The sequence below is a fragment of the Falco naumanni genome, chromosome 12, assembly GCF_017639655.2.
Source record: "Falco naumanni isolate bFalNau1 chromosome 12, bFalNau1.pat, whole genome shotgun sequence".
Classification (NCBI taxonomy): domain Eukaryota; kingdom Metazoa; phylum Chordata; class Aves; order Falconiformes; family Falconidae; genus Falco; species Falco naumanni.
This window is the reverse complement of record NC_054065.1, coordinates 26932528-26955027: the sequence shown is the minus strand read 5'-3', so window position 1 is coordinate 26955027 and position 22500 is coordinate 26932528. Positions and strand designations below refer to the sequence as shown.

The window sequence follows — 22500 nt, the reverse complement described above, 5'->3', positions numbered from 1 at the left end:
TAAACCCGCAGTGAAAGGAGTGTGCCAGTATAGTTTGGCTACAGTGTTTTTGTGTGACATTTAGCATTTATTTCTCTTCACCTTTGTCCCTGGATCTGCGAGATGACTGAAATATTTGTATTTCTCCATCTCTTACCTGTCTTGTCCAGTGTTTGCCAATTCTTAAGCCTGGTTACAAGCACTATTTGTATGATGTTTGTAACCTGTGCCTCACACGATGGCCGCAGATCTTAGGTGAAGTCTCAGTGCACTGTTGTTAATACAAGCAAGGACAATAAAGAGAAAGTGTTATTCAATATGCACTGAAATACTGTGTTTATCATCCACAGAACTATCCTACTAACACAGTACTATGGATTTAATGCTAGTAAAAAGCAAGAGAATACTGATCTTAAATGTTTACTTTGAAGAGTGCAGGGTCCAGATGAGCTGTCCCTGCATTCAACCCGTTCTTCATGATGTTCCTTTCATCCTTTCTCCCTATTCCTCTCCATTCCAGCCTGTCAGTGTCATGGCTAGATGTCGTCAAGGCTAATTCAGAGCCTGCTCCACAGTGAGATAGGAGCACTGGACCTATGCATTTGAATTTACATACGGACTAGTAAGCAGAACAGTGCCAGGGCACAGGCCAGCACACTGTTCCTCAACTGTACATACCATTGCAGTGTTAGAAAGGTCCCTGACATGGTTTTGGCCAACGTCAAGTAGTATTCCCCACGCAATTCCTGTGAGCACCTTCTGGATTAGTATGGACCAGGGACAATTTTTGGAGGGTAAGAGTTCACCTGCAACAGAACAAGCCATACCAAGCCAGCTGGTACCCATGGGTGGTGTGGCTATCTCCATAGTGCCCAGGTCATGCCTGCCTTCTGAGTCCTTTATGGTCCAGGTGCTCTCGGGAGGAAGGAAGGTGGTCTTCCTTCCCCATGGGCTGGAAGAAACGGGTCTGAGAGATGATGCATGGTTTGTGCATAAACAAAACCACTACAACTATAGTGTTTAACAAATTTTACTCTTCAGACCAATCTTCCTGTGATGGGGGACACACTTGGTTTGCCAAAGCCAAGAACCCCTAATGTACAAAGCTGCATTCTTCATGAAAGTTAGGTCAAGATGAGCCCTTGCACTTGGCAGGCTGTCAGGCCTGCCGGCCGCACCCCACCCCTTTGTGCCACTGCAAGATAAGAAATATGTTCCTAATGTTCTTTTGGCTGACCCATTTTAATATTCAAACGGTGAATGTAAGCAGATCACATAAAATTGCCAGAAAGGAGTGTAAGTCATAGCCGTTGCTCTTCAATGCTGGCTAAAGACCGAGTAGTCCCTTAAATGGTTTAGCAGCTTTCACAGGTTTGCTGAAAAGTACTTAGAATAAAGCAGTTTATTTTCTAGGACAAGACATTTTAAAATCCAGTCACTTACTCTCAGATTTTCCAAGCAGAATTTGTGCCAGCTAACCCAGCTGTTTGCAGAGCGGCGGCTACTGCAATTTACGCCTAAGTGCTAAACAACACAAATTCAGCCAGGGGGAAAGCATTTGCTCACAAGGCGTCAGGAAAAAGAGCTGTAATACCGTGGTCCATTGGTCTCGCATTTAGCTGGGGCTTGTAATAGGCCTGTTATCAAAGTCAGCCAGGATGTCACGGGCAAAGGATGGTACAGCGAGCAACTTACCACTGTTCTCTGCCAACATCTAGCTGATTAAAAAGATTCTATCTATAGCTGTTACTTGGAATAATGGGGATGAAGTCGCTGTAATAGCTCATTGTTACAGAATCAATTTCCCTCACTTTGAAAGTGAAATCTCATATCTTACTGTGCGGTATGTATACACACCTTTTTTATTTGTATCGCAACAGACAGCTGTTATGCCGAGAGAGCGAGCTGCTCATTGACGTTATCTTTTGGCATCCATCTCTGACCTCTTCCTGCGTGGCTGCGGAGCAGGATCCCCATCTATCTCATCCCATTCTTGGAGGTGCTCAGGGTGGCCTCTTTGTGACAGCATTCAAAGGCTTAGCGTCAGGCGTTTCTTGTGGGGCATCCTCTGCCATCTCCTCTGCTGATGAACTTGCCAGGGAGAGAAAATTATTCAGTCTTTGAAGGTGATGCCTGCGCCCTCATCGCAGTGCGTTTTATAACCCTCCGTTAGGGTAGGCATCCTCCCAGACTTGGGCATTTCTAAATGAATAAATTCTAATAAAACTCCTTGCTGCAGTTTCTCAGAGCATCTGGCAGACTGCCAGCCCTTCCTATTCCAGGCTGCAGAACGTACCTGCAGCAGCAGCCAAGGAGCTAAAAGTAACAAGAGAAATAGGAAATTTTTTTACTTATAGTATGTCCAGGAGGCCCCATATCAAAACTAGCTAAATACAATGTATTTTAGAAAACACCCCTATAATGGGAAGGTACGGAGGAAATTATGTTTTAACTGGGGAAGCAACACTCTTACACTTCATATTAGTAAAATTTAGTGATGGAGTCTCAGAAGAATAGATCCCCTAGTTTGCATAAATAAATACATTACGAAATACGCTGGTATTTAGTAGTTGGTGTGTGCTATGCTAAATGACAGTTTATCTTGCCTCTGGTTGCACTTCTAAGCAAACAAGGAAGCTGTTGCTCCGCTTTACTTTATGCATGCTCACAATTAATGGTTAAATACAAATTTAGAGCTGCCTCTTACTCTTTAGCAAGAATTACCCATGGAAATGGCAGAATCTTTCTTTTTTATGCAAGTCTGAAGGTACTTCTGAAACAACTTCTTTGTTTATAAATATTGCATTCCTAAATGAAGATAATTGTCTCTTGTGGTAGAAGTGTTGTAAAAAAATCCAGCATCAAACAGGCTTATAATATTTTAACTGTCTTGCTTTTATTTGAAATACTTTGTGGGTTTTGATGCCTGGAAACTTTTATCACCTTCTCTGTCATGGATTCACCGCTGGCCAACTAACAGATAATTTTGATTATATTTTCACAGTATTTAATGTTTACCTCTCTTCTGTTTAATCTCACTTCGCATCTATGAGGAGGATGAACTTTGAGTCACCTGTACTATTCCTTCATATCTTCTTGGCTTGTCTCTTAATTATTCAGTGTTAGCAGAGGGATTTTTACCCTGCCTCACCCTTTCCTTCCACTTTCCACAACATCTTTCATTTTGTAGTCCTCTGGGTTTTATTTCATATTTTGGTGTCTTTGGTGCTGGTGTGAACAGTGAGATGTAAAGCTGCCCGGTACAGGTATCGCAGACAGGTTATAGAGCCCATGCGTGTATATCGCTAGAGGTTTGCAGTTGTTTCCCTTGTTGAGAGTCTTCTACAGCACTTGAGATGCTGCTGAAGGCCTCAAAAATCACAGCCTCTAAAGGCATATGAATTCAGGCACATAAAATGATCTGATTTAAAACAGAATCAATGAAGATTAAAGTGAAGACATGCACGTAATGAACTCTGTGGAATGGAGCTGGATAAATCCTTGTAAATGTACCTGATATTCATCTGTTTCTCTGCTAAAAGCACAGTTTTTCTGTGTTCCTCATGCCATGTCTGTATTTTATCTTCTCTTTTGTCCTGTCCTTAGTGCTGTCAAAGAGTCTGCCTTCACATGGGACTTTGGGATAGTCAGACTGTGCAGTGTAATTTGCATACGTGATGAATGGAAGGACAAAATTAAAAAGTGTCTTCCTAAATGCTCTTAATTTTGTTTGTTCAAAAAAGTCTGGGTGAATGATCCATTACTGTAGCATGTCAGCTTCTACTGCAGTGCTGTAGACTTTGAAACCAATGGTTAACTAGGGAAAGGACATTATTATTATTATTATTATTATTATTATTATTATTATTATTATTATTATTATTATTATTATTATTATTATTATTATTATTTACTGAAATGCATGTATTTTCCAAATGGTTTGAGCAGAGCACTTACATTAACTGATAACTTTTGCTTAAGAGCTTGATTATTGAATAGCTAGCTATGTTTTTTTAATTAAGTTACTATTTTTTTTTTCATGAAGTCACAGATTGCCTTGTTCCACATGTTGAAGATGCAGAGATTCATAACAAGACATACAGGACTGGAGATAAGTTAATAATCAGCTGTCATGAAGGATTCCAGATCCGTTACCCTGACTTAGACAACATGGTTTCAATATGTCAAGACGATGGAACATGGGATAATCTGCCCATTTGTCAAGGTTTAGTACAACAGCACATCCTGTTTTATAGCTCATGCAACCTTGTGATAGTTTGCCAATACTTTTTTCTACAGTTGTAAGGGTGTCAGTGATCTGATAAACTTCACTGTACAGTATTTGAATAGTGCTGCTGCTAAGATTTTTTTGATTCTCTTCCCCATTGCTCCCTGCAGGAAAACAGGTGCCACTTCTGAACATACCCATCCTTAAAATGTTGGTTTTTGTTTGCTAGTCTAAAATCTGACAGATACATTGCACTTTTTAAAAAATCAGGGTTAAATCAGTCAGAAGTTCAGCAGAGGTTCTGATGGGCAACTGACATTTTTGCACCAATTATTTCTGGAAAGATTTAAGCTTCTAACTGCAGTTTCCCCTTCTTTGCCTTGTGCAGCAGGCAGGGGTAGAGAAGGGGCGTACTGTTACTCTGTCAGAGAGTTGTTGATCAGGTTCACAGGCCATTAAACCTGTAGGTATTGACTGAAAATTCAAGGCGTGCGTAGGAATGATTTTGGCCAGAAAATCCATTAGCCGTAGAACTAGTAGTATGAGTAGTGTGGGGTCCCAGCTTCACTTAGGCTGCGAGAAATGGTTGGGAGCAAGCCAGCTTTAGTAAATGGAAATTCAATAACCCTGGGCTGCTATTACCTTTACCTTTCTAACACACACATGTTAGTACCATTGACTTGGTTTTAACCAGTTCAGGTCTTGGTAACAAGCTTGACCAGCTGAACAGCATCAAGAGATTTTAACTGTCTGTGCTAAGGGGAAGACCGGATTAGTATTAACTTTCCTCAAACCTATCTCTTGTCTCCTAAAGCTGACAGTTCTCTGTAGGCACTTAATTACACTGTCACATCGATTTGTAGAGTTGAGGCAGGCAGGGGAGCTGGGACGCTTCTCAGGAGTGACAGTGGCAGGGTGAGACACAAACGTCAGGGCTTGGCATTTCTGCTGTAAAGTGATGAGATTGATGGGTGCCACAGTCAAAAGTTACAGAAGCTTAGTTTACATGGGTCTCAGCAGTTAGGACCCTTGGCTTGGGGCATGTCAAACTGTCCCCCAAGGTCTCGTCTTAGACTATAGCACAGACATGTAGAAATTTAGGCATGTTACACGAGTAGCTCAGTGTTTTAAACGCACACATTGTATCTGAATAGGGCTGACAGGAAAGGGGAGTTTTCACAAACCCGTAAAAGAGTGGACAGTAGTTTTGGGGTATCTTCTCAGCGATGGCATCATGTGTGGTAGTATAAAGTATACAGCCCATTTTTGAGAGTGGCTGCTGCTCACATCTGGGGTGGATTAAGACTGTCACAGTTACATAAGATGAATACTCAAAAGACGGATTTGCAGGTACTGTATTTGCCAAAGATCCGGGTGGAAATTTTGTGACAGCCAGTATTAACTGGGTAAGCAAAAGTACCCCTTCACTTGTTACTTTCTTCTGTTGCTGTATTTATACTATCAAACACAATCAGTTGCTGCTACTCAATATTTGACATTAACTGCTTTTCAAAATAAAAGCAGTGCTGACAGAAGTTGAGAGATCAATTGTACAAGAGCCAAGTGCTAGGCAATTCGCATTCAAGTATCTGCCATATTTTGCCAAATTCTAAAATTGTCTCCAGAATTTTCTTTTTGCTACATCAGGTACTAATAGTATCAAAGCCCCTTGTCTACTTGCACTAGGTAGGCTGTCAGTGACATTTCTATGGCCCTTTGATTACAACAGGCAGGGGAGTCTCATGACACTGAGATGCCTTTTTTTCTGCCGGAGCAGTGTGAAAGGAATGTGGAGCATATAAGAATCCAGCCTCAAACTATTTTTGCCACGAGATAATAATGATAATTACTGCTCTGAAATTATGTGAATTACTTAGCAAAAAAAAAATGTCAAAATGAAGTTTTCAAGCAGCTTGAGAAGTCTGGAGACCTAGGAGTTTTCACAGAAACTTGGCTTTCATACAAATTCAAGTAAATCTTGTTCCTGCATTGCGAGGCATCCAACAAGCATTAAAATGTTAAGTCAGCAGGACAAAATTTTCCCTGATACAGTTCAGAGAAGAGTAAGCTTGGTCTGGCTCAGGCCATCTGTGCTGTTTCTGTCCCACTGGGGGCTGCTTATATCGCTCTGCTCAGCGGGCTGCTCAGCTTGCAGGAACTGGCGTGTTATGTGTGGGGCATACTCGATCAGGGGTATGAGCAGTAGCCAGTGGATAGGACGCCTGAAGCTTTCTTTGAGCAGGGAGATAACCAGCTAGTAAAAAAGCTATCAAAACCATTGCTCTGGTAGTACAGTGTGCTGTAAAAAAAGCTTTCAGGCTTTTTCTGTTCTGTTCTTTTGCTTTTGTCCCTCTGCCTCAAAAGACCATTGCAAGGAAATAACCACTTGAAGTGCTGCCGAGACTTTTTCTTTTAGATGCCAGTGTCTTACAAGAAGGTCTCAGACTGATTTTAGTTTCCCCCTCAGGCTTCAAATTATGAGAGTCCTATGAACATCCTTCACAAATTCCTAGTAGTGGCAAGAGACCTATTTAGGGATTGCCATAATGCAGTTCCTGTCAGTCTCATAACTTTATAATATTATTTTTCATTCCCTGATTACAAATCATCTTTCCTCCACATTATTGCAAATTTAAAAAATCAACAGTATTAAGTATTACCCAGAGGGTCGTTTCTAAGGCCACGAGGAATACTTTTTTTCTCTGGTATAAACCGTTATCTAAATACCAGCCCAAAACAGACTCTGAATGTGAATGATGTTATAAAGTCGTGTCATCAATTAAATTCACTGCTCTTTCTTGCACCAAATGTGGTTGGTGACCATTTAACTGTCACCGCTCAGTACCATCCATGGTACAAATCCCTCAGAAGTAATTCCACAAGTAGAACGTAGTCTGACTACGTTTACAATTTCTGGTGATAACAGGTACCTTAAATTTTTGATAACCTAATCTGAGACCTTGTTCAGTGTTTATCATGGGACTGCTCATAGGAAGTCATGTTCCTTTAGACTTCCTCAAACTGGAATTTCAAAATCATTAATTCTGTCTGCAAATCTTTTATAGTTGCGTGCACTTTATCACAGGAGCAGTTTTAATATTAAACACGGTTTACATGCCTGTCAGTTTTAAGAGGAGGAATAAAAATCATAGTTTATCTAAATGACAACCTTTTTTTATTAAAGATTCTACCTCAAAAAGAAATTGCCATCTGCTAAACCAATGAATGTTTGTGAAACAGAATACCGTCATTTTCAGAAAACCTTTCCTGAATTTGCTGAGGGTGAATCCCACGCTAGTGAAGCGTGTGGGCTAAACAATAAAAGGGTTTGAAACAGGGTAATGAGGCATACGGATCCAAGGGAGATCATGCAGACATGCCATTCATAGCAGAGAAGATGAAAAATATCTCACTCCTCAATTTAGGAATTATAACTGAGATGTGTGAAGATGACTGAGATAAGCACCTTATATTAAAAGATACCTTCCTCTTCTTAATTTGCAGGTTGCCTGAGGCCATTGGTTCTTCCTCATAGTTACATTAACATATCTGAGTTCGAGTCCTCCTTCCCCGTAGGAACAGTGGTGTACTATCAGTGCTTTCCTGGATATAAACTAGAAGGGGCAGAGTTCCTTGAGTGCATGTATAACCTTATCTGGTCAGATAGCCCACCTAGGTGCCTTGATGTGGAAGGTAAATGTCTTCTTTTGTTTTTCTTTCCATTTTGCAAAAGCAGCATGCTTTATACGATTTTCACTCAGGGCTATGACCGTGGTTCTGCTGTATGTAATGTTTCCACAGGCCACGCTGAGCCTGTCTGGTTTTTGTTGAGTGCAAACAGTTGTGGTTCACTGCACCATTAGCTCTTAGTGTTCCCTAACCAATAACTTGCTCTCTCAGTGTCCACAGTGCAAGAGGGGAAGCTCTTCGTGATGATTGCTTTGCCCTTAAAATGTGAATTCTTTGCAGCTTTTCTAACAGAAATACTGAGGAATTTACAGAATTCACATTCATGTGCAGATGGTCAGAGTTTCTACAGATATGGATAGAGTTCGATGATAAACTAAAAAATACTCCATAGAAACTCTTAGTCTGGGCTGTGCTAGCTGCAAACATTATTCAGTGTTCACGATGCTGAATGCTTGAATATTTGTTGTCTCTCTTGGTAGTTAACCTTAAAAAAGGATTTGCAACTAAAATGGCAGAGCTCTTAAGTTATCGATTAGGAACATAAAAACCAGTGCAGAACAGATACAAATTGTACCAAGCCAAAAGGAATAATCTGTGACTATAACTGCAGTGCTGGAATGGAGGATATAGTAGTGCATGTATATTTGCATCCCATGCATTTAAAACAAAGATACCAAATGGATTGCTCCATACTGTCAAAACCTTCCTCCATCTTCATACTGCATGTTGAATGAAACATCCTAGGAAGTCATCAGAATCCAAATACATCCTCTGTATTTCATTCCCCTAAAAGGACTACATTTTTGCTCTATTTCAAGCCTGTAAGAAAGCTATCTATATGTAGAAAAGCTACTGAGCTAAATGCTAAGCATTCTGGAAGTGCAAAAATTTGCCAACAACATCAACAAAGTGATATACTGCACAAAAATAATAAAATTATCCTTATTTTTAACTGACAATTCAAGTTCCAAATTTGCCTTTGCAATTTTGGAATGACATAGCAAGATGATTTTTATTTTTTTTTATTTAGCACACCATAAAAGATTAATTGCAAATCAGCTCTGTGTAAGCCATTTTTGGAAGGTTTGGTTGTTGTTGTTTATAGCATGGAAAATACATTAAAAATCAGAAGGGCCCTGTTAGGCTTAATCCAAACAGTGTAACTGTTTTAATAAAAATGACAATTCTCCAGTTAGGAAGTTAAGAGCATTAAAATACAGAAACTCAAGTGTATGAAGCAAAAAAAATGTGTCTTGCCCTCACTTAACACAGGTGAGCATTCCAGCTCCTATCAGAATACCCAAGAAAACTCATGTGCTCATCGCTTACTGCTTGTTTTATAAAGTCACGAAGAGGGTCTTTTTTCTTGGTGATGTACAACACGAGATAAGAACTGCTGCCCTGACAGTTTTACATTTTAAATAACACATAGAAAGTTACCATCCCCAGTCAACTATGATGATCTGTGATGGGGAGATCAGTGTGTGCCAGACACTAGGTCAAGGCCATCTGGGAGGCATCCTGAGTTTTGATTTAGATCCAGCCTCCCTTCTAAACCCTTTCTTATTGCTCTCCTGAGATGTTAAAACTTTCCAGGGTGATTTTGTGTTGGCGTCCCATCTGTGCATGTGTGGAATGAACCACAGGAGACTGAAGTCTAGAGCATAACGCTTGCAGGAGCAGGTTCTCCTCAGCTTTGGGGCTGTCCCTGCTTCTGTTGCGGCAGAAGAGAGCGCAGCATCACTGAAAGGTCACCCCTGACAGCACCTCCTGTGAACTCTGTTGTAGGGATGCCTCAGCTGGTACTCAGTGAGCTTCAAAATTAAATCCAGATAGGGTAAATTAACTTGAGATGCCCTCGTTTGAAAATGTTTGTTCAAGTGATTTACGCAAGGAGTGGTGGTCTCCAGGAATCTTGTTATAATCCACTACTCATATTTGGTGGACAAAACTCCCTCCCTATGTATTTTTTATTCTGCACCTTGCATACCTATGTCAAGCTCATTTTTCAGCATTCCTTTTACGTGTGAGATATAATCTCGCCAAGCAGTATTTTTCACAGAGGAAATCTGCAAATAACAAATTAATTACATTCATTTATTTATTTCCATGATCAATTCAAAGTTCAGTCTAATGACATTTCCAGCTCTGTATTTTAATATGGTAATGATTAAAAGCAAATGGTTGTTAGGAAGCTAGAGTAGGCCATATTAGAGCTTTTGTTCTGCCATAAACAATGCTGCTTACAGTGTTCCTGTTTTGACATACGTTCCTCTTCAAGCCTTCACAGGAGGAATTTCTTAAATGTGTAGCCACACTAATGCTACATGTCAATCTTGTGATATTTCCCCACTTTGTTAGGTCAGATGAATTCTGAATGAGGGGGTGGTAGCTCCACTTAAATCAGTAGTTACACCAGGGACCACTCGGCTCCCACCGTACAGCATGCTTTGTAATGCTCAGTCCAGTCTTATTCTCGATATTGCCAAGCACAGAGCTTCCACCAGCTCTGGCGAGAGACTAATTTTTGCTGATAGGGAATATTTTTCTGATAATTAACATCACTGTTGCTTTAGTACCAGCAGTGGATAAAAATTGTGTTACCTGGTGCTGAAGTGCAGCCAACACTGCAGTTGTGCAGCGGCTTCTCAGAAACAGCTGTTTGCATCTGATCAGGGAAGCTGTTATAGCTCTGGCAAATAAGGATGCCTCTAGCTCATTTTGCCAAGTATTTACTGGTACGTGATCCTCTTCTCAAATACTTGTACCTTTGCCAAATTTAAAACATTCAGATTGATTTTTGAGTGTCTGCCTCAAGCTGAATCATTTGGGAAGCTTCAGTTGAAATGGTTCAGCTTTATCTGAGAATGATGGTAGAGGAAATAGTGTTGTTTTACCAGTGCTAGAAAGTTTTACAGTCGTTTAGAGGATAAAATGAAGCATCTTAACACTGAATTTTTGTCTCCTTTAAGTCCTCGATTTACATCTTTAACTTTCTTAATATCCTTTTTTCTAGTGGAATTCCATAAAATTATGCAGAAGTTTTTTAAACTTTCTTTTGTACGGAAACTCACTAGCCACTTCCAAGGATATACAAAAATCTAAGGAAAGTGTTAACTCTTTATTTATAAAATTTTTAAATTACCAATTTGGGGTTAATCATCCATCTGTAGGAGTTGATGTAAGTTAATGATTGCCTTCTATAAAATCAGATATGCCAAGCATGGGTGGAAAAATCCCTTAAACTGAAGATTACCACAGGGGGTATAAACATTAACTGTAAAATCAGATGGCTTTCAAAAACATTGGAGGAGAACAAACATACCAGTATGGAACTCTGTGAAATGAAATGTATAGAACTAGGAAACGTTTATGATAGCATACTTTAAGGTTGATAAAGACATTACACAGGATTTTGAGAAATTAAAAAGAAAACCCCTGGCCATTAGTACTTTGGGAATGTGATCTGCATATGATTACGCACCTTGCCATCTGGACTCTGTATTTTAAGCTTTCATGCCCTTTGGAAGACTTCCAAGAAGATGTAAAGAATAGTTTTTATAAGGAACTGGGGGGCAGGGGGGTGGGGAGAGCAGGCAAAGAGAGAGGCTGGAAGAATTTGATTGTACTGCTAATGCTAGAATATAAAGCAGTTGTATGGATAGTGTAATTGGAAATTCCTGGCTTTGTGTTTAAGAGTAAAAGGGAAAACAGGTTGATTGAATGTGCAAACAACAGACATGATCCTGTTACCTGGAATGTTTGGTTTCAGCATCATCCCAGCTGAATAGAAAAGCTAGTCCTGCAGGAAGTCAGATATATTGCAATATCAAAACTTAATTCGACATGCTAGGACCAACAGGTTCTCTAGCTGAGGTTAAGCTTGAAGGAATGTAAAATAAAATATATTTAAACTTTTTGTAGGTAGGTTCAAAATTAAAATGAAACAAACATGAGGAACAAACTTCAAAGGGGATATTTGATGAGTCGAAGAGGGAAAACATAGAAGAAAACTGAAGACATTTCAGAACTCTGGTATATAAAACTACCGCATTGTGAGGGGAGGTGAAAAGATACAGTGCTAAGCAACCACCAGTTACAGACAGGATCCTGAAAATTATAGAAGCTATGGAAGAAAAAGGGAAGGAAGGAACTAAGAAAACTGCACAACAAAGCCAGAAGTGCAAGGGAACCAAAAGAAAAACCCTACCTGGAGCACCAGGAAATTTCTGAATAAAAGGTGGTTATCCATATGAAAATCAAAACCAGCAAAGTATGCTACAAATTAAAAAAATATTCTGGAAAGACAGGCAAGAATACAGGACAGGGCTTTAAAATGGTTCTTCTCATAAACCTAAGGGCAGACACTCAACAGAGAGAGTCTGATAATTCTGACATAGAACCTAGAAATTTAAGAGCATGAAAGAGCACTGGAGGAAGGTGATATTACAGGTGAGAAGCCATAGCTGCTCAGTATTTCAAAACAAAGTAGCTTAAACTTTCTAACCAATTACACACAGGATGCTTTGAAGGAAAGCTTCAAAAATCTTCATCCTTATATAACAATTGCTAATGCCATAAACGGTGATTGACAGCGAGCTCTATGTTTGATAAACTGTGCCCTTCAAGTATTTTAAATTCTTGATGGAACATACAGCAATACACTGAGAAAAAAAGATACAAGTCAGCCTGCAATCAGTTTTTGTTCAGGGGTCAATAAAGTAAGCAATCCTAAGCCTGAGATACTGTCCGTCGGTACGAATGGATTTCTCTCTGTGATTCTTTGTTGACACTGAGGAGGCTTTAGATGAATTCCAGCATGACAGAGTGATGTGTGTCCTCTGGGAAGGTACTGTTGATGCAGCAGGTCTCCAACAGATAAAAATCCTGTAGAGGGAGCGGAGGGCAGCAATACAAGCAATTTATGAAACACTGTGGTATTAAGAAATTAAGGGAGGGAGGTATCAGGATTCTGTTCTGTGTTTACAGCTACTCAACTTGCAGGCAAGAGGGAGAATAAATTAAATATTGCTCAACTGCCAAAGTGGTAATCCAAGTTAACTGAGTTAATGTTAACATAAGAGGCATTGAAAGCCTTGGTTTTAATAGCTCTGACTAGAGTGGCATTTCAGAATATATTCACTGCCTCCAGCAACACTTCTTGCAGCTCAGGAATGAGAACCAGCAGTAAATGCTCAAATAGCAGCAGCCAACAGTATTTGTAAGCACCTTCACTTGGGCAACACCTCTGCATCGGTGTAAACACCATGATGGCCACAGGATGAAATAGGCTGATAGTGTTTCACCCTGGGGGTGATTAAGTTGCAGAAAGCAAGTGTGATAAAGAAGTTTAAAAAGATAGTTTTCTTTAGAGAAAAAAAAAAAAATCAGTCAGTAATTTTGCATTTTTCTGCACTGAAGACGGTTAATTCATTCATCACCCACGAGTGCAGAAACAATACGCATCCAGCCACCCTGTATGAGTGTGGAAGTTGAGCACTTCAAGGAGCTGCTTATAGTGATTTGGAATATCTAGATTTTTGTCCTGTTGGGGAATGCTGAAATTCTTCTGGGCACCTTTACCCACAGCTGAAGAGGCACGGAAAATTATTTAATTCAGAAAGAGCGTGGTGACATGAAATACTAGGCAGACAAATCATCTTCTGTGGACATGGCTTAATAATCAGCCAGTCTCTAAACTCCAGCAGGTGTGTTGCAAAGTGCAAGAGAAAGACAACCAGGGCAGATTTTGAGACAGAATGAAACACAGCAGTGGGGGGTTGACAGCTGATGTTATGAGGTGGGGGGGTTTAGAAAACAGTCTCCAAGTTGAAGACATTGTTTGAAGAAGACAAATACCATTCTCTTTCTAAGTGACTGCTCTTCTTTTGCATTGAAGAAATCTTCAGTCTTGGCTGTGAGTGAAATAGATGCCTTCTCCACTGTTCACAGTTTTTCAAGAAGGCAACAGAACAACAACTTGTAATCTGTTTCTTTTATGTCTTCTGTTTCTGCTTGATGCACAGGACTGTCACAGTAAATCATTGTTTTACACCTGCTCTATCACCTTTCAGAAACTCCTTAGCATTTCCAGAACCAGCCAGACATCCCGACTTTTTTATGGAGCCATAATTTCAGCCCTGAAATTCCATGTTAGCTGCCAGATGCATGTAGTGTTTTATCCACAGTGCTTTAAATATGCTGAGGATTAGATGGGCGAAAGCAGACAAAATTTCTCCCTGAGGGCTGTTTTATAATATTAATCTTTGACTGTACCTGGCAGGGCTCCTCGGAAAGGAAAAGCACACTACATCGTCTACCTGGAAATCAAGTATTTCTGTGCTTTGTGGACATGTTCATTAAATTTGGCAAAACAGGGCAATCACAGAACATCTTCCACAAATGGAAGGAACTGTAGCTACAGACTCTATGCATTAGGAAGTCTACTCACTGTGTAAGTTTGTTCAGTTCCAGAGCTAAAACCCCAATATTTAAAGGGTGGCAGTGTCACCAGTCAGCATAGGGAGGCACTTGATAACTAAATGTAAATAACCAGAAGCCGATACTCTTCCACACCTTCCTAGCCTTGTAAGCTGGTTTGTGGTATTACAGTGCTAAGATGACTTGTTGGTTTTCCTCCCACCTTTATTTTTTTCCTGGTAGCACTCCACTGGGAAGGGGACCTTGTGCTTTTCCTTCTCCCAGGTGGTATAGCTTGATTTCCTCAGCGTTCAGCTAAGCCCTGGAATACGGCTTGTCTGTTCCAGCATTCCTTCTGTCAATCCCTGGTGTCTGGTGTAGGCGACACCACACCTGCTCAAGGGATTCTTGCTTATAAACAAAAAAGAAAAAGCTATTAGAGGAAGAGGGATTAAAATAACATAAAAACACTAATATGTCCAGCTCACAGTGATCACTGGCTTCTTCAGACTGCTTCTATCTGTCTGATTTTCTTAGCCAGTTTCCCAACAGCTCTTCCTCTCTCCTCCACCTCCCTTCTACTAAGTGCTTTGACCTTTTCCAGGTCTGAGGTTATACTGTGACGCCAGTCAAATAGCCAAGCCTTGGCTTGTTTTGAAGCTCTCTGATTCCTGCTTGTTAGGTGTCTCTGCAGCCCCCAGCATCTGCTCCTTGGAGTCCTAAAAAGGCCATTACTAATCATAAAGTCAAACTCTCACGAGAAAAGAAGAAACAAAACTAGAAGCAAGTGATGAAGAAAGCTAAAACAATCTGCTGTAAATGAGATCACAGTGGTCCAAGCATTCCCATGTGAATAATGAGTATAAACAATTCCTTAAAGGTAATTATGGGCCTCTTGCTAAAAGAACACCTAGTTCTCTGTTGCTGCAAACTCATAAATTTTTGTGGTTTAAATGAAAATTGCACTTTTTAACTTAAAATTTACAGGAGAAAGATCACTCGGGGTGTGTTTCATCCTATATCTGTTGTGAAATGCATTTGAAACTAAAGCCTTTGGTATTAAGATCAATGTTTCACAGGTGTGCTGGGAACAGCAGGATTGTTGAGGATGAGTGTGAATTTGGCGTGATGCTCCTGCAGGAGCTCAGCTGACTGCAACGGCAAAGTGGGCTTTGCAATGTGTAACTCCAGTAACAAGGAAGCTCTGTGTGTGATAAGTCATTGTAAATCACTTTCTGTTTCCACTTAGGAATCATCTAATATTCAACTATTATTAAAATAGGCTTAAAACTAGTTTTATACTGTTTCATTTAAGCTCATACAGCTGGTGTCGGTGATAGCAATTTTCAGCAAGATGGTGTTTGTCAAAGCTAGACCAGAGAAGCAGCTTTTCATTAAAAACTTAATTATTCAATTCATTTCACACGTTGTAGAAGGTGAAAAGTGCTTCTCACTGTGTGCATATTGAAAGGCTTACCTGGCTATTGCAGCTAGTCAGAATTACCCTGGGTAATTACTTTTGGCTAGGGGTAGAGCAAGCAGCTTGGAGTCCTGAGACCTCAGGTATGTTCTTAGCTCCTTGAACATGGAATTGCTGAATGGTTGAGAACAGGTTGCTTAACTGTTAGGTGTCTTTTCAGCAGAAAACATCTAAGTGGCATTGTGAAGGTTAAGTAATTGAGAAAGGTTAAGATGGAAAAGACTTTGGAAATTGCTGGCAATATTTTAAATAATTCTGGCTGTAGGCTTTCAAGAAATAAGTTCACTGGCAACTTCAGAGTTCAAAACAAGCATCTTGCAGCATTGTTACTTTAGATCATGTTTATGTCAGGCTTTCTGTATTAGTGCTCACTGAGCTGTTTCCATCAGACTTTCCTTTCTGGTATTACTATTGGTGCTGTTGTTTTGCTGTGGGATTCAGCAATCAGAAAGTTCCTCAGAGCATGTCTTCACCTTCAAAACACAAGTTCAGTGGCCTCAAAGTTTTTCTCAGTGTTCCAGTACAACTATAATAGGCACTAAGTCTCCCTTCACAATGCCAGCAGCATTTGTTACAGGAATGTATCATTAAGCTACTGTTAAGCCGATACGCATGATAAATGAAAAGTTACTCTAGTAATGCTTCCTGTTCTGCTTCCATTTCTGAAGAGTGTCATTAGATATAAATTCTTGTTAAGCAGCTGTTCTAGACTGAGATGTTTTAACAGGGCTTATTCTAAAGCAACTGGGTTTGCTACTTCCTTCCTTTTACAAATCTTTTGATTTCTTCTTCAGGCTCTCAACTGCATATGAGTGGTTGCATCCAACAGTTTTTCTTCCATCCCGCTTACAATACTGACAACTTAATAGAATTTTTTTTTTCAATTTTAGAATTAAAATACTTCTGTTTTTTACATTACTATGAATTTTAAATCTAAGTACAGAATAGAGAAATAGTGGTTTTAATATTTAAAGTGCAGAAGTAATTTCCTTTGCCTCCTTGTCCTGTTGGCCATCTAGTCCCCTTTCGCCCATGCATTTCCCTATTTGATATTGCACTAGAAATACCAATTTTTGTCTACGAGTTTTCGTCTTGAGATCTTTTTGGCTAACAAATAAATCAGCAAATTCTCTAAACAGTATAGTGTCTTCAGAGTTTAAAAATCCACAACTATCTAACAGCTACCTTTTTTTGAACACCACTGATTTATTTTCTTTTTTGTGATGTTTTTTACAAACTCATAACTATTAAGAAGCATTTTCCTTTGTGAAAGATTGTAATGCTGGTGTTCCATGAACTGTATATAGGATATAGGTATTACATACCCCTCCATACTGACTGTGTTAGAATGTGTTGTTATGTGTGTGTGAGAGGACGAGGAGCTTGAAATTAGGGCTCTGTATTGTGTGGTGCAAGTGTGATTCATGTGCTGGTAATACCTGTGGAAATGGCCAGGTCTGTCAGGTGAACTGGACAGGAATTGTTGACGTATGCGAGAGAGAAAGGCTTCTTGGTTGAGTATTTATTTTATTCTGAAGGTCTGAAGGGTGATGACGCTGAGGTAACCAAGGAACCAAGTGTTATTAACACAGTGTTCACAAAGACGCAGGAAAAGGAACAAACATAATCTTCATCTTCTAGGTTCCTGTAAAAAAAAAAAAAAAAAAAAGAATTTTCAGATCATTTGTACGCAAGCATGTGTTTGTCCGAAGGCAATGTATGGAAAAGGATCTTTACCGAGGCCCCAGCCAGTAATGTCTCAGGTGGGGACCAGGCTACCCTCGATGGGTCAGACCTGTTGGAACTCGTACTTCTGCAGTCTCATGGAGTAAATCATGGCTCAAATTAAATGTTGGTTGGAATGCAGTAGACAGAAGACAGGTGTCCAGCTTTCTGGTGTTACTTAGTGTCCTGATACGCACAAGAAGGACCAATGAGGGTCAAGAGAAGCTCTTGTTCTCTTCCAGTTTGTGAACAAACCAGACAGTGTGTCCACCTCTCTGATGACTATCTAGCGAGATACACCAGCGTTTTCCCTGCATGTAGGAACTAGCAGGTTTTTATCTGTGTCTTTCTCATTAGGAAGTTTCACCCTAATCTTTTCTCCCTGTCTGCTTAACAGACAGACATTCACGGTGTGTTTGGAAGGCATGGTGGTTTTTTTTTATTAGGTGCAAATGCCACTAACCCTGACCATCCCTGTGTCAAACAGATAATGGCTGGCCTTACACTGGGTTTTTCTGCTAACCCAGCTAACCGAGCAACTAATGTCCTACATGAAAGGCAGACTAATAGCTAGAGAAAAAAAATCATACTATGCAAAAAATCAAAGGTGGAAAACAAGCTTATTCCTATCTCTCTCTTTTTTTTTTTTTTTTTTTTTTTTATAAGCAAGTGCTCTGTATTTCAAGGCTTTTTTGCTTTTACTTTTTCACTCACATACAAAAGCGGGGCAAAACCTGAATAATTTACCTCCTACCTACTTTGACCGAAGACTAAACTGACTAGCCATTGAACTGACTAAAAAGAAGGTTTTGAGCACTGTAAATATCTAACTCCACTGTTATCTCTCTGCTAATGGCTTTTAAAAAATGATGTGTCATCTTTATTCTGTGCCATCAATGTTAAAAGAGAATATGCTAATGGCAAAATATCTTCTCTCCCTCCTAAGGTTCCAGTGTCAACAGTGCAGAATTACTGCAGCATCCTCTGGGCAGAGTTTAAAAAGCTTCTTGGCTGTAGTGGATAGGAAAAATTATTGGCTGAACCCCATTTATTCCTCCAGTGTCTGGGCAGCAAGTGGCTGCAGCCTGTGGTACCCTGGCGGTGACCCTGCCCCAAGGGATGCGGCTGTTGCAGTGCAGAGGCTGCGATGGGGGGAGCATGCGACGGAGGGGGCATGCCACGGGGTGGGCCTGCCTCTGCCTCTGCTCCAAGCCGGCATGTGCCAGTGTTCCTAGCAGAAGGCTCAGCTCCCCAGGTTTCAAGCTCTTCCTGAGAGCACTAATCTTTCTTTAAAATCAGTCAGAGCAGAAAGCCCATAGCTGATCTCAGGGGAGAGCCCTTGGCTCCAGCAGCTTCTAAGAGCAGGCAGGGAAGTCCATCAAATCAGGAATTCTTCCCTTCAACTTTTCTGAGTAACAGGTGTCTTGAGCATTCCAGAAGGGATTTGTTTGCCATATAAACACACTTGTTCATTCTTTTTGAAAACGATTAAACTTTTCAGCTGAGAATGCAGAGCTGTAAAGTTCCTCTAAATCCCCTTACAGCCTGTGGCCAATTGCTCTGCAAAGACAGATCCAGGATCACGTGCTGCAGAACCACCAGCACACACTGCCTGAATTATGTCCACTCCTCTGACAAGCTCCGAAGTTAAGGACACACACATGTGGTCTTTTAATGTTGGTCATCAGAAGATACTACTGGATTATCTATGCTGGATGTTGTAATTGGCACATTACAGTCTCAAAAGCCCGATAAAAAAGTGAAGATGCTGAAAGCTATTGGTAGTAAACATTTGATGTCATATTTAAGAACAGCTGTAGTACCTAGGGCTTTTTTTAAGCTGTGAGAGCTTCCTGAAGTAGAATTCACTTCTTTCTATGATTATTTATCATTCATACTGCTGTTGGCTTTGATGGTAAAAATGTACTTGTCAGAGACACCTTTGTTTTAATCAGTTTGCAACTGTTTTCATTCTGTGGGTTTGATGCATTTGCCTGAAGGCCTGTAATTTCCAAATACAATTAGGGCTGATCACTGGGAATGCCAGAATTTTAACTTGCCTAGAAAATTTCAGCGGGCTTAGGTTTGCCACCTGAGTTTTCTTCCGTATTTGATCTGGCACATTCCTTTTAATCTGTGTAACCAGTATCGTACACTGGTATCCAGCATAAACAAGAGACCTGACCCTGTAAGACAACTAGCTCTGCACTAAAAATCTTCTGTCTTTGGGAGCCAAGGGTGTTCTGCGGCTCTCCAGACTTTCATAATCTTGCTTTTCTATGATCAAAACTAAGGCCAATTCATGGCTGTCCTTCCACTGACTTCAGAGGATCTTGGGCCAGGATGACCATGGGAATGGCACGAGCTGAGAAAGGGACTCAGTGTACCACGAACTGCCTCAAAGCAAGTTCATTTTCTGTTGTGGTGTATCTCATTTGACTTGATTGGGACAAAGAGGCTGTGAACCTGAGCGTTACTGTTTGTACACGGGGGCCGGTTTGCCCATACAGCTGTTGAGAGATCCTGAAACTGGCTGAACGTGAAGTTCACAGGAGGTGGTGAGCGAGTGAGAAGCCAGCTGATGTAAGAATGAAGCACTGTTTTCAGTGAAGCTAAGCACCCTCATTTTCAAACCTGATCCATTGCATCTGCTGGTTGTAAGAGTATTTAATGCAAGAGGTGTTGGCAGGTATGACCATTTAAAACTTGACTCGTAACTAATAATTAGTAACAAATGCTCGGCAGTGCATTGGAGAAATGTTTGCAGAAGTTTCCAGGCAGCACCAATACAAAAGCATTTCACTTGAAATATGGAGGGTGTCAGTGGAATGGGTGGCACTCTTTCTTTTTCTTAACACTGGGGATATATCCCACACAGAGTGATGCTCTTGTTTTCAGGTTTTCTAAGATACATCTCCATTTGTAAACAGACTGACAGCTCTGTATCTGAGTTGTCCCCACAGTGTATTGTTTTTAGTCTGCCTGGAAATGTGTCATTCCTGAGCTGATCCACATTGCTGGGACACCGGTTTTGAGGCTTTTTTTTATTCAGCAGGCCGCTTTGGCTCTTAATGACATTAAGAGGTTAGTGAGGCAGCAGGTACATTGCTGGAGGGGAAAATTCATTTCTCTGAGTGTTGCTCTTTGTGATAAGGTGTGCTCTACTTGCTCATTGCTAGAAGGGTACTGGGCATCTACACATCTCTTACAGCCTGCCGTAGCTTGACAAAACTCGGTTGCAATGGAGCTTAAATTGCTGTCTTCCTTTGTTCTCATGCTCTAAGCATAGATAATAAAAATATACCAGGTTTCCTTATGGTAGGCCAGAATTGTTGCTTTCACTGATTGTTTTCTTTTTAATGGAAGAATGATCCCTGACATGGACAAAAGGTGCTTTCCTACTATTTGAGTCTGACACCTTTGTCCTAGCCTTAAGAAAATTGTTTTCAATCTTGAGTTAACTTCCCAGTAAAGCATTACTCTTTTTTTTTTTTTTTTTTGTGGGCCCAGAGACTTTGGAAAGCATGCAGAGTATTGAGGATGTGAATTTTTATGTGAGCTACTTGCTCTGATTTCAAGTTATTATTAAGCCTTGCCAGTGAAAATGCAAACAAAACCATGTCTCCAGGGGATGGGGAATAGACACTGCTGCACATTGTAATCAGCCTCTCTTGAAGATTCATTTAATATCTTGTGTATTTTTTTATGAAATGCATTATTCATGTAACAAGATTCACAGAGAAGCAGCTGAATTGTAATTTCTGGGAAGATTCTTCTTCCGAGAGATGGCATTTTCATTATTTAAATCAATGCAGTAGGTCTTGCCTGCGTGAGGGAGGCATGAAGTGAAGGGAAGAGCCTGTAGATGGGGCGCTGAGCCGGTCAGCTCCTGCCTCGGAAGGGAAATAAACCAAGCCATCCGGTAATTTAAGTCCTTTTTGGGTCAGTATGTAGCCATTTGAGACTTCATTACACTTTGTAGGTGTTGTTGGTTTCTTTCTTTCCTCAGTGTTAGAAGCACTTAAGAAAACAGTGATCAACTAACACTTACTCAGTGGAAAAGTTTCCTCTCATAAAAATCCTGCTTGCGAGCTGCGTTCCCTGCCGCTGCTTCCTAGCGAGTGCTCCCTCGGTTCTCCATCAGGTTCATCTGCCCAGCCTTGTGAGAGGACATCTTGTTTCAGGGTCTACAATAAAAGTTCCACATGTTTATATTGCAGTTCTGTCTTATTTACCTAACCTTACGTAAACCACTGTACTTAATTAACACAGACTCGGCCTCTGTTACATTTCAGACCTTTCTCCACCAGCAGTCCCGCTGAGGTCAGTTGGGCTGCTCAGAGATAACAAAGCACAAATAACACTGGTGGAGTTTAATAATATTACAGTGGTACAGACTGCAAGTGCCTAAGCAACACTGTGTGCTGTGCATCTCTTGCAGCACAGTTGATGGCAAACTTATTTTGAAAGCAAGTATTTAGGAATTTAATTAGTGCATATAACCATTTAATTATGCTAATGAAACAAAAAATAGGATGTTACAGCTGCATTTGAGATGCTTCATGAGGAGAGGGGTTCTGCTTATTTTGACTGTCCCCCTCCATCCCCATATAGCCATTTTATGGGCATATGGGCCCCCTTTTGTCCTCCTTTCACCCTCGTCTTCCCCCAGAGGATGGGGAAACTTCCCAGATCCCATCTGTCGGGCCTTTAAACAAGCAGGTGACAGCAGAGCTTGCTGGTGGCACTGAGAGGCAGAAGGGACCCCTCGGCAGGCGTTGCCACGTGCGAGGTGTGTGCATCCATCCGTCCTGCGGCTGGGCACCTGCCCTCCCAGCAGCAGTGCTCTGGTACTGCCGAGACAAACCCCAACCCGCAGAGAGCCTGAAGGGTGCCCTGTGCGTTCTGACACGCTGAAGCTACCCAGCGGTGAGTTGCTGGCATTAATGTTTTTTCTCCTTTTCTGTTTATTTGCCCA

General features: G+C 40.7%; 1 protein-coding gene and 1 long non-coding RNA gene across 2 annotated transcripts in view; one reads left to right on the top strand and one right to left on the bottom strand.

Annotated features, from left to right (window-relative positions):
* The window catches only part of SUSD4 (sushi domain containing 4), a 34544-nt gene that overhangs the window by 6878 nt on the left and 5166 nt on the right, over positions 1 to 22500 (top strand). Inside the window, exons 2-3 of the mRNA XM_040612384.1 lie at positions 4025 to 4204; positions 7712 to 7900. Coding sequence (XP_040468318.1) covers positions 4150 to 4204; positions 7712 to 7900 — 244 coding nt within the window. The 5' untranslated portion in view covers positions 4025 to 4149. The remainder of the gene's footprint in view (positions 1 to 4024; positions 4205 to 7711; positions 7901 to 22500) is intronic.
* LOC121096450 lies at positions 32 to 22492 on the bottom strand. Its single transcript, XR_005830509.1, has 5 exons — positions 21574 to 22492; positions 17535 to 17708; positions 17237 to 17442; positions 1837 to 2070; positions 32 to 250 (listed from the first exon to the last, which is right to left on the bottom strand). It is a non-coding gene; the product is annotated as an uncharacterized LOC121096450 (long non-coding RNA).